The sequence below is a fragment of the Lepidothrix coronata genome, unplaced genomic scaffold, assembly GCF_001604755.1.
Source record: "Lepidothrix coronata isolate B3197 unplaced genomic scaffold, Lepidothrix_coronata-1.0 Scaffold304, whole genome shotgun sequence".
NCBI classification, from domain to species: Eukaryota; Metazoa; Chordata; class Aves; order Passeriformes; family Pipridae; genus Lepidothrix; species Lepidothrix coronata.
The window spans coordinates 427,745-439,995 of NW_016690484.1; the positions used below are offsets into that span (position 1 = coordinate 427,745).

A 12,251-nucleotide genomic window follows, 5' to 3' on the forward strand; every position below is an offset into this window, starting at 1 on the left:
GGCATTTCACCCACCTTCCCAAACAAACAAGGCATTTCACGCACCTTCCCAAACAAACAAGGCATTTCACGCACCTTCCCAAACAAACAAGGCATTTCACGCACCTTCCCAAACAAACAAGGCATTTCACGAAACTTCCGAGTGTAGCTCCCAGAGGGAAACTAACATGAAACTAATCCCCCGATTCCCAACCACGGACACTCCTCACCCACGGAACAGAGGAGTTTACACCCGGGGCAGTCACTCACCCTCCGCTCACAGCCAAGGTGCAGCGCTGCCCACGGACCCGCCGAGGGCCTGGCACAGGAGCCTCTGGTCTCCACCGCCTGGCACGGCCCTCAAAACCGCCCCGCTTGGGAGCGCAAATCACGAGCTCAAACATCCACAGGCCGGGCACGTCAAACTCGCCCTTCCTGCCGCTCAAAGGATGAGCCAGCCCCAGGCCACGAGGCCGGCTTTGCCCGGCACTTTGTCCCCTCACCAAGTGCCCACCACGGGCTGCTGGAAAGCAGCGGATCCCGGGAATTACCGCCCGTGAGTCACTGACTGCTCCCACCTGCGCCCAACCGGCGGCACCTGGGCACAGCCGGGGCCCCTCACGAGCCCGCAACGGCCACGGCCCCTCACGAGCCCACAACGGCCACTGCCCCCCTCACGAGCCCACAACGGCCACTGCCCCCTCACGAGCCCAACGGCCACTGCCCCCCTCACGAGCCCACAACGGCCACTGCCCCCCTCACGAGCCCAACGGCCACTGCCCCTCACGGCGATCGCTCCGCGCGCCCCAGGGGCACCGCGAGCACCGCTCTCTGCTCGCCCGGGACCGTCCCCTCGTCCTCACCACAGAGCCTCCTCGCCTTGCCGCAGCACACTTAAAAGCTCCTTTTGTGTGTTTTCTCCTGCCGGCGGGACACCAGACGCGAGGTTTTCGCTCCGAGCCCAGCCCCGGCGAGGTTGGCCAGGGCACGCCCCGGGCAGGGGGCTGAGGGAGCACCTGTGCCCCGCACGGCCCCAGCTGTGCCCACCCCAACCCCGCCGAACTACATACACCTCACAGCTGAAGCGCATTAGCTCCCTCCGACAAGCAACAGCTGAAACTCATCGGCTCCTTTCAACGTGCAGAGCTGGGAGGGGAAAGGCTTCACCTGGAAGGCGACGTTAGCGAGGTTCAACCCTGCCACACGCGCAGAAAAGCATCACAAAGCGCCACACCATGGCCTCCTTTAAAGTTAAAAAAAAAAAAACAAAACAAACAAACAAAAAAACCCCACCAAAACCCACCAAAATAAAAAGCCCCAAATTAACGCTGTTGACAAAAGCAGAAGAGATCTCCCGAAGAACCCCGCGGGAAACACATTCACCTACTATTTACTACCCAAACCACAAGGCTGCACCAGGAGCGCTTGGACACCGGGAAACGCGAATTCCCAAAGGCAGGAGCAGCGAAACACCCGCAACTTTCTCCCGCGGCTCCCACGCCTCTGGAAAGGACACCCAGCGCTGCCCCTCGGCAGCGACAGCCCGGGGGTCCCCGGGCAGCGAAGGGGGGCTTTTATACCCCCGTTTCACCGCTGTCCCGGGGGAAAACATTCACCGGGGCAGCGCTGGGAGGGCGAGGAGCGCCCGGAGGAGGAGGAGTGAGGGCGCGGGGGGTCCCCTCGCGGCCGCCGCACTCACCCAGCAGCGCGCGGAGATGCTTCAGCCGGGTCAGCACGTCCCGCTTCGGGTCCAGCGCCTTCTGCGTGGATTTCCTGACGTCGGCGTGGCCCTTCCTGGAGAACATCGCGGCGGGGCCGGCCAGAAGGACGGGGGGATCCGGGGGACACAGGGGATGGATGCCGGCAGCGCTGCCGCCCGGGCGCTCCCCGCACGCGCCGCTCCCCCCCCGCTCTCCGCCGCGCGGGGCGCTGGGAGCCCCGCGCCGCTGACGTCACCCCGCGTGGCGCTGACGTCACCGCCGCTCCCGCCCGCGATCCCGCAGCGATCCCGCGGGGAATGTCCGCTGTGCCTGCGGGACGGAGCCGCCGCACCGACCTGCCGCCTTAGGTACGCTCGGTTTCGTTTATCCTGCAATCCCAGGCTGGCTGGGGTTGGAGGGACCTTAAAGCCCTTCCAGTGCCACGCCCCTTCCACTAGCCCAGGTTGCTCCAAGCCCCGTCCAACCTGGCCTGGGACACTTCCAGGGACCCCGGGGCAGCCACAGCTTCTCTGGGCAACCTGTGCCAGGGCCTCCCCACCCTCACAGGGGACGATTTCTTCGCGTTGGATTTCTTCATCCAATCCAGCTCTCCATAGGAAAACCCTCAGCTTTTGAATAACTGCTTGCACTATAAATATGTAAATATTTACTACCTTTATTCCTGTGACACAGAGAGTTCATAGTTATACAACAAAAGCATGATCCGCCCCAGAATTAGGAGCCAGCAATGTTTCACTTAAAGGTCTTTAGATCCTCTCAGTAAAATTCCTGTTTAAAAAAAAAAAAAAAAAGTAAATTTTGATAAGCTCCAAGGCAGGTTCTGTGGTCCTAAAAAAGAAAACAGTGTGTGTTGGAGAAATAACTTGCATGTATGCTTCTTAGTCTTTCACAAAATTATTCAAGAATCAGTTTGCACGTCACGTAGAAATTATTTTTCAGCCCTGAATCATTGTAGAATAATAAAATGTCCCAAGAAATACTATTGTTAGGAGCAGAAAATACATCACTGCCACGTCTCACTTCCTCTGAGCCCTCTCAGGGACCATTTCTGCTGCAAAGGCCTGGAGTCACCAAAGCAACAGGTCAACAAGCCCTAAACGTGTTCCACTGGAGAAGGGACAGCCCTAGCAAAGGCTGGCCCTGTCACCAAACCTTGTGGTATTCCCGCTGCTCTGTAGAATTTACTTCCTGCAGTCAGGAAGATGGATAGTGCTGATGCACAGCATTTAAAAAGAAAAATAAAAAAATAATTCTTTTTCATGCACAAAAAAGATGGAGCACACGGCCTTGGAGTCAGGCACAGAAAATTCACTGCTGCCCCATCATCCCTTGTCTTGGAGCCCATTCCAGGCTTACGGTAATTCCTATTGCATATTCTTCCCATCACACCATTACACAATGTCTCATTCTAGAAGAGTTATAAATCTGCTGCAGTTGTCTAAAACTTTGGGTCATGTGTTGGAATTTGAGCATCTGCAGCTTCCTGAGAGGAGTGAATTGGGCTGGTCCAGATTTCACCTTCCACTGCCACGAATCAGTTTGTGCAATTGGCTGAGACAGCACATGGCTAAAATCTTGGCTTCCTCTTGTTTCTTCTTTTTTTTTTCCTTCCCTTTTATTTTAATTGACTTACGAAACCGGTGACTTTCAGTTTGTCTCTTCTGGCGGTTTCTGATTGTTCCATGTTTTTGTCTTTTTCTGCTTTGTTGAAAAAGGAACCATTGCAGATAAAGGAATTGTGGTTATGCAGCTGCTCGAGTGTCTGATAACTTCTGTGATAAGTAGGGAAGCATTGTGGTGCTGAGCACCAAACTGCATAGCTTTGGTCACTTGGTGCTTTAAAGGTTGCCAGAAATTCTCCTTGTGGAAAGCTCCACAGAATAAGGATTCCATGGCTGGAATTGTGGTGCTCTAGAAGAGTCCTTGCTCTCCCTGTTAGGTTCTGGGAAATGGGGTCACGTGAGGGAATCAGCATCGTTTAACATTGGCATAAGTGGAGTGGTTGGAGGTTATTGATCTGTGCTTTCACCACGGAGTTAAGGTTATTTAAGGTTAGTTAAGGTTATTTATCTCAGTTCTCGTGCCCATGAGCTGCAAGGTGAGAAAGTGCTGCTGTAGGTGGTGGGAGGTAATTCCCTGTGGGGCAGGATGTTCCCCTCTGGAGCCTCGAGGGCTGGCACTGGGGAGCCAGCGGGTTGTGATACCCAGCTGGAAGTAACCAGTCAGCTTAGCAGCAAGGTGCAAAGCCATGGAATGGTATCTCCTCAGAGTTTTAAGTAGGCAAATATATCCAAATTAATATGTACCTGTAGGAACTCAGATTTATATGTAACTGGCCTAGAATTTATTAGTTCAAACATATAACTTTTCAAATATAACTTTTCAAATTATTCACTCGGGAGCTGATGTAGCATAACACAAACCAGAAATGCCAGTAAACCTGCATCAGTGATCTAAGCCTGTGCAGGAGAACCACTTGTAAAATCCTGTGACTTGTGTTTTCTAACAATATAACATTTGCAATTTCCCAGAAAGTCAGATGATGCATTTCCGAAAGTCAGTGCTTAAGGTGGAATCATTTCTTGAAAGAGATTGGGTCATTGAGCTCTCAGGATCTGAGGTAAAGGCTATATAAAGCAGTCTCTTAGGAGGACTTGTGGCAGAACTGCATTGTTAAAGGTCACAGCACAGTGGGATGTGCTGAGCGAGCTGACCGTACCGGCACAGGCACGGCAGTGCATGGATTGGGTATTCCTTAGGAAAGTCACGCCCTGTGCAGGAGCCTGCCTGGCCGTCTGCTTGGATAACGTGGTGGGCAGCCCCTGCTGCTGCTGCTGGCTGCACTGGAGGAGGCCCAGCATCCCATCAGTCCAGGGGAGGTTTCTGGGCAGTCATGGCACAGCCAAGACTCCGCTGACAGAAGGGAAAGTGCTGACCTTGCAAAGGCTGTTCCTGCAGTGCCTCTGGCACAGCCCTCGTGGCTGGGCTCCCTCTGCTCTTGGAGGAGTTTCTATTTCGGGCACCCATTGCCTTCAGCAGTGCAGGTGAGGGGCAGCACATTCCCAGTCCAAAATAGAATAGCCTGAATTATTAATCCGTGTTTGCACGCTATCCCTGAACTGCATGGCTCAGGCCTTTCCTTCCTCCCTCTGGGAACCGGCCTGGTCCTTCAGGGAGTAAGGAATGAGGTCATGCTGGCGGGGATGATCCTGTTTCCTTACCTGCCCTCAGCGAGGGCTGGCAGGGGTGGGGAAGTGCCTCTTGCTGCGGAGTCTGTGGAAAGGTGACACCGGCCACACGAATTTCACTGGACCTGATGAACAGGCAGGGTTGCTTTTCCCGTGGAGCCTGAAATTTTAATGGCACAGATTAAATTACGGAACTTCTCCGCTTACTTGTGTCAATGTAACACTTTATACTGAGCCCAGGAAAAAGGGCAGGGGAAAAGTAAATACAGGAGACTTGCCTCCTAAATAACCTGCAGGTGAGAGAATGATTTCCTTAGCGTAGGATGCCGGTACTGACTTTTTGTCCTTCAAACCAAATGCTTCAAACTGTGCTTAGGAAGTTGCTTTTTGTGTCCCCTTGCATATCCTTGGTCCAACACGTGCATTAAGGCACACGAGCTCCTTAGTGCTGCATTGGAATATCAGCTCACTTGATGCTTCCTGGCTTAGGTGCAGGTGCTTGGCAGGGCTTTGGTGCTGTGCCAGCCTAGGGAAATGAGGCTCTGCCCTCTCTGTCCTGATTTGACGTGTGGAAAAGACTTTTCCCGCTGGGCTCTGAGTCTGATAGTTTTATTTTCCTATAGGGCACATGGGCACGGATCCCTGCTCCTGCAAAGCGCTGCTTCTGACTCAAAGCCGTACAGTTAGTACTGAATTCCTGCTATATGCCAGTCTTTTCCTAAGTCTGGATCCTTCAAACTGCTTTCCACGGATCAACTTCTGCAAAGGTTTGGAGTTCTGCTGAGTTTATGGAAGCAGAGGTGCCTCGTCCATTTAACGCTCACTGAGGGTCTCCCCTGGGGACTCCCATCCAGCACCTGAAGGGTGCTCATGGACTGTGCAGTGTCTCAGCCTTCAGAGGGGCTGTGACCAGTTATCCAGCTTATCCAGGGGTGGAGAAGAGCAGTCCAAAGGGGCACAGTGTCTGCGTGTCTCCTGAAGCCACGTGCTGGCTGCTCGGCTGAGCACCCCCCAGCCCGACAGCTTCCCAGAAACAGTTAATTATTTAGCAGGAGTCACTTACTTAATACTTACTTGTAGGAGTTGAATATTGACTTCAGGAAAAGCAGATGGGACACAGGTCTCAGGGGACTGCAGGATGGCAGACTGTGGGTGGCAGTGCTGAAATAACCCACGCCTGAGGCGTGTGTCCCTAAGCACAGCTGGATTTGGGAGCTGGGCTTCCAGAAGTTCTCACTCTGGCAGTAAAGGGGAATAGATCTTCTGAGTACTGGGCTATTTAGGAAGAACCTGATGGAAAATTTCTAACCATTGCAGCATATAAGGTATTCAGGTATCATTCATGTAGTAAAAATGATAGACACAAGAAATGCACTGTCAAAAAAAGCCCCATCAGATTTTCTTCTGCTGGAATCTGAAACTGTGTGTAGAGGGAAAGAGAAGGATTTATGTCTATGGATGGAAAAAAATCCAAAATAGAAAGATCAGGGATTGCATGTCCCATGATACCTTCTAAAAGGAAACGGTATGGAGGATGTGGAAATTTCATGGAGTAAAAATATCAACCCACCAAGGAGAGCTCAGACTACACTTGCGAAAGGCTGAACTGCGTGAGGAGGTTTATGGCACGTTGTGCAAGCCCGTAACCTGCTGCCCTGGCCAAGATCTTTCCATGAGGAGGTGTTACAGCTCAACTTGAGAGCAGGCTAAGAAAGCAGAGATTGCTTACACCATAAAAGCAGGAAAATCATCCCTCTGCCTCCCTGCTCCGTGTGCCGCGGAACAGAGATAAAGTGCTGCTTGTCTCAACTGCACTAAATCCGAGATAAGTGTTGTTTACTTCACCCCTCTCCAAGAGGAAAGGTTGCTCGTGATCTCGGTGGAGCTGCAGCAATTTCCTCCTGGCAGCGCTCACCTCTGGCCCGGCCTGGTGGAGCTCCAGAGCCTCTGCTCCCCTCCTTGGGGACACGCCTTAACCCTGTCCCTGCCGGCCCTCGCCCCTCTGCCGGCCCTGGAGCTGGCTCTGAACGCACAGGCGGAGCATGCAGGGTCTGAAACAGCAGCGAGATGGTGACAGGCTTACAGAAACACCTCTGGTCCTAAGAAATGGTGCACAGAGGGTGCAGTCAGGGTCATTTGTTCCTGCAAGTTACAGGCAAAGTGTTCTCCCACCTGAAATAAGTCTCTGTTCTCCTCCTGTCCTCTCCTGGCTTTCTCGGGTTTATAGTGCCATATATTTAACCTAAACTCTCTTTTTTTGACTCAACGTTATGTTCATATTTTCGTTTTTCTCTCGCCTTGTCCTTGCTCTTTATCACTGGAAGGAACAACAGACGAGGAAGGAAGGAGCTGGCTGGGATCGCCCTTAAGCTGGGCTTTGTTAACATCAAGGATGACCACTCAAATTGTCTTAACCCCAGTGCAGTTCATTCTGACAAACCAGGCTGTGTGATACCTTCGATTCTCCTTCTGAAGAGAAGATCTCAAATGCTTTTGTACATGAGAAGGAGAACAAAAACCCCTTCAAAATGAACCAGGAACACACAAAGCCACCGCTGGCCACTGATGTTACACACATTCTTCCTTCTTTTCTTCCTTTGCAAATGAAGGACTGCAGAAAGCAGTGCAGTAATTACAGCCTGCAGAAATGGCTCGGGTTTTCCTCCATGGAAAAGCATGACAAAAAAATTATAAAAAATAATTTTTACCAACACAGCTGGTGTTCAGATGAAATTATGTGGTTAGCTTTGAAACGATATTAAAAGAGAAATTTTAATTAACCTGTACCACTGAGTCAGAAGATAATATCTGATGCATCTAACAGGCCTACAGACAAAATATGATAAAATAATTATTTGCAATTAGATATATGCATTACAGACAATGTTGTAATTAAAATGTACTTAATGTCACAGGAGGTCCTTTATTATCAAAATAATTTGTAGAAGGACCGTGGAAACAATGTGATGATTATCCATCCCTCTGGAAAAAAGAAATCTCAGAATTTGCCAAAAGCCTGAAACATTTCTGGGTTTGGAGCAGACAGCAGCATGGTCCAACAGCCGAACTCCTCTCTCCCCGTGCCAAGTCCATTTGCCCAGGGTCCGTTTGCCAGGGTGTCTCTCAGCTGTAGAGCAATTGCCAGATTTCAGTGAGGGGAAACCAAAACACCAGTTCCGAGAGGATGCAGGGATTCCATTCTGCCACTTCACACTGCCACATTCAAATGCTCACTGTAATGAGCCAGGCCAGTGCTCTGAGGCTTTTCGGAGTTAGTGTTTCTTCACGGAAATAGTTATTTCTTCGTGGAAATATTTATTTCTTCAAATCGTAAATAATAACGGAAATTGCTGTGAAATGAACTAAACCAGAGGAACGGCTGGAGGGGAAAACAACCTCCCAGTATATCATCAGCTGGGTCTTTATCTCCCCCAGCTTCTCCACTTCCCCGTTTTCAGGAGAACAAAGACAATGTGCTAAAACTGCTTTGGGATTTCAATGAAAAATAATGAGAATTCATTGCTAATTAGCGCTCCAATTAAAAAAACTGATCTTTGCAGTGACACTGTTAATGAACTTGTAAATTGCAGCTGCAGACTCGCATACCTATAAACACTCCCTGGGTTGGTTCCATGTGTGTGTGCAGGAGTGGTGGGCGGAGGTGCTGGTGCCCAGAGCTGTCCAGGGCACTTGGGAAGTGGGAAATGCCAGGGCTGAGTGTGGGGAGTTGCTGAAGGCGAGGCTGAAGGCTCAGACTGCCATGGCATTTGTCTCACAAAGTATTCGGTTTTGTGAAAAAGAAGAATGGTAATTCACTATGCATTTTTGGTCAGTCTTAATCTAATTAGAAGCCTCTTTATTTCCTTGTGTAGCACACTGCTGAGAGTGGCAGACAGTCCCAGGTACTCGGGGGGAGCGTGGATGTGTCACTGCCTCTTTGCTCGTGACAGCAAACAGCCAAACGGTGTGGACCTGCACCCTTCTGCCCTCCCAGGGCACTGACACCAGCATGGATGGCTGCCACCACCTGCCTGCACAGAGCCTGGGCTGTGGGCATGTGCTCCAGCTCCCGGGGCAGGGAAGGAGCCTGTGGAGAATTAAATGAGAATGTAAATGTGCTGGGGGAAAAAGTCCCGTCCCTTTTGTCCAGCTGCTGATGCAGGTACAAGCAAACAGAGGCACAGCCGGCCCTGCTGGAAGTCCAGCAGTGACAGCAGCCCCCGTGCCTGATCCTTCCTCCCTCGCTCCCGGCTCCCCAGCATTTGCAGGAGGCAACATCCCCCAACACTGGTATTTTGTGCCAACACCCTGGTTTTGACCCCTCCCTGGAGAACAGTGTGAAACCATAGGAGGACAGTTAGCAGGGGGTCTAAGACACTCCTGGAACCTGATCAGAGGTTGGAGATGGCAAAACATGGATAAAATTCATGCTAATTGTACCCATTTTCCTATGAACTAGCAATGAAACAGGAACCCACACAGTGGGTGATGTTGGCAGGTGCCTCTGGAGGTCACCTGCCCTGGTCTCCACTCAGGATGCCCAGAGCAGGGAGCTCAGCACTGTGCCTGGTTGGCTTTGGAATATGTCCGAGGATGGAGACTGTTTAGCCTCTCCAGACAACCTGGGCCAGCATCTGACCACTGAGAAAGGGGGTTTGGTATGATTAACTGGAATTTTCTGTACTGCAGTTTGGGAGTTTTCCTCTTTGAAGGAGAGTTGAAGAAAAAAGTACAGAGCACTAGGGATGAAGTGCGACATGAACATCAGGGGCGAAGGAGGGAAGTGAAACATTTCATCCTTGCTCAGGTATTAATTTTTCTGTTCCATCCGAAGGCATAGATTTTATTTTGGGAAGTGTGTCACAGCTGATGAGATCCATAATGGAGCCATTAGGGGCATCTCTGAACATGCACTTTTCCCACATACAAAAATATACCTGAAATTTTGAAAGATGGAATACTCATTTGCCAATTTAAAAAGAAAATGGAGAGAATGAGAGAGAAAGGCTCGTGGAGTTGTAAATCTTCACAGAAAACCAGTGGAGAAGCACATGTACGTTTAGAATGATGTTGACATTTCTGAAATCAGAGATATGGTGTTTTATCTAAATTACACCAAAGCCCTTCAAGATAATGTGCTGTGTAATGGCTGCAGTTGTAGGCACTATTTCATTTTCAATTTTCTGTACAAAAAGCATGATTCTTATCCACAGTTCCAGCTCAGTGTTTGACAAATTATTAGCATATACTGCCCAGCTGCACCTAGTGTAGGGAGAGCTGTACTTGAGGGGAAGAGGCTACATTTCCCCCCTGCCCTGCACTGGCTTTGCCAGCATTCCATGTTATCCAGAGAGGAGGCAGAGGGGGTAAAGCTCAGGATTGGGGAGTGGTGAGTGCCTCCTCCTCCTCTTGTGTGCACTCCTACTTGAACCTCAGGCTTGGTGCAAGCCCTGTGTCCCTCCTGGTGTGTCCTGGGGCTCAGGGGGACCCCCAGACCTGCCGAGCACTGCAGTGACCCCAGGAATTTGGACACACATCCTGCAAGGGCAGGTCATGCTGCTTTGAAGGGTCCTAAAGCACCGCAGAGCAGCAGATAAGTCTGGACTGATGGGAGAAGGCCCTCAAGAGCTACTCAAGAGCCTCTGGAGGAGTTGTTTTGGTGTTTAAAAGTGGGTCCTGACACATGCCCATGTGGCCCCCGTGCCAGCTGCTCCCTCTGTGGCTCTGGCTGCGAGTGAGGCGTGTGCTGGGCTCACCTTACAGGGCTGTTTCCTTCTCTGTGGCAGCTGAAGAGGTATAAATCCTTTTGGCACCCGCTTGGCATCAGTGTTGGTGCCGCTGGCACGGCCTTGTCTTTTCCTGGAAGCAAAGCACCGTGAGCTCTGGAGAGCAGGATACAGGTGAACCTCTCCTGGATCCTCAGGGTGGCAGGAGGTCCCTGTAATTCTGACCAGCTCCTGGTGCCCAGGGGTGTGAGAGGTGAAATAACTACCCGTCTTTGGGAGCCTCCTCCTTTCTTGTGCGTCTCCAAGGGAACCAGCATGTGCTGGAGCAGGATACCCTTGGAGAGGCAACGAGACAGTGTGACCCCCCCCAAGTCCCTTGGCCCGATGCTCTTGTTTCCAGCACTGCTTGACCAATATTCTAGAAGAGTTTAGCCATGTGGGGAAGTCCTTTCCCAGTTTTGTGTGTCACAGGGCATGTCTGCAGGCATGCTCCATGCCAGTGGTGCTGAGTACGGGAGCCTGGAGCCCGGAGTCGGGAATTCTGTTTAATTCCCATGCAAAGAGCAAGCTGCCCTGACAGAGCTGGAAAGGGTCTGCAGATAAGTTCGATGGTAGATGCCATGGGCTTATCTAAAAAGCAGGATTCCCACTCCCATCCCTGGCTGTGATGGAATGGAGATCCTGCTCCCTCTGCAGGGAGCTCCAGCTTCCACTGCATGGATTTGTCCTCAGTGTTAGAGGGAGGAAAACTCTCCTCTGAGAAGTCTCTTTTGAGATACCAATGGATAAAATCTGGAAAGATGTTATTTTTTGCACAGATGCTTCCAGGTCAGTGGTCCTGAGCAGAGCGTGGGACGGAGGTGGAGCCCCAGCCACTCCCAGCTGGGATCTGCGGGGCGGGAGCAGGAGATGGCAGCACACCTTGTCCTCAGCTGGGCCAGGAGGGTTTTCATGACACCCAAACAGCACCAAATACAAATGAAACTCTGCTAGGGAATTAAATTCGAGGAAGAGGAATAGTTTCCTTGGCAAGCCTAGAGTAATGCTGGCAGCACTCGGACTGGTTGCTAAGTGAGGGTTGCAAGGAAAGGGGAGCAGTGGCTGTGATTGTTGTTGCTGCCTTAATAAATATATGCATTAAAGGCAATAAACCCATACTTTTAAACTGTGCATTTGGAAACAGAGTAAGGGAACCAAGGTCAGAAGAGCCTTGGGATGCATCTCAGAGGTAATCTGTCTGTGGTTAAAATAAATGTCTTTGTTTCAGCTGGTCACTAGGAATGAATATATATAAGTATCTAAAAATATGCCGAGGGTTTCTGAGCAAGGTTTGACTGGGTCCCTGTGCCCTGGCAATGGCAGCACGGCATCAGGAGGGGGGAACTGTTGTAAGGAACAGCTCATTGCTGGCTTACAGGCAGTGGAAGGGAAATGCTTTCATTAATTCTTTCCTGATCCAGGTTCCCCCAGGATGGAGGCAGAGCTTCCCTTGGACTGCAGCAGGTGTGGGAGTGAGCCCTGCAAATGGCCTGCTGGAGGGGGCAGAAGGAAATGGGAATTGCAGTGTTTTGGTCCTAGTTATGAATGATTGATGGTATTTATTTGTCTTCACCAAATGTTCCCCAGCTCACTGGAGTT

The 12,251-nt window shown here is 50.9% G+C and overlaps 1 protein-coding gene and 1 long non-coding RNA gene across 9 annotated transcripts in view; one reads left to right on the forward strand and one right to left on the reverse strand.

The window, feature by feature from the left end:
• The window catches only part of RALGAPA2 (Ral GTPase activating protein catalytic alpha subunit 2), a 97,044-nt gene extending 95,157 nt beyond the window's left edge, over positions 1–1,887 (reverse strand). For 2 of the 3 annotated variants that reach the window (XM_017837402.1, XM_017837404.1), the window contains exon 1: positions 1,678–1,887. In XM_017837402.1, the coding sequence (XP_017692891.1) occupies positions 1,678–1,783 (106 nt within the window). In that variant the 5' untranslated portion in view covers positions 1,784–1,887. The remainder of the gene's footprint in view (positions 1–1,677) is intronic. The other variant, XM_017837403.1, reaches the window with a different exon arrangement.
• A 47-nt stretch (positions 1,888–1,934) lies between these two features.
• Positions 1,935–12,251, forward strand: part of LOC108508557 — a 68,686-nt gene continuing 58,369 nt past the window's right edge. For 5 of the 6 annotated variants that reach the window (XR_001878424.1, XR_001878421.1, XR_001878423.1 and 2 more), the window contains exon 1: positions 1,935–2,046. This is a non-coding gene — a long non-coding RNA (uncharacterized LOC108508557). Of the gene's footprint in view, positions 2,047–9,576; positions 9,695–12,251 lie in introns of all 6 variants that reach the window. The other variant, XR_001878422.1, reaches the window with a different exon arrangement.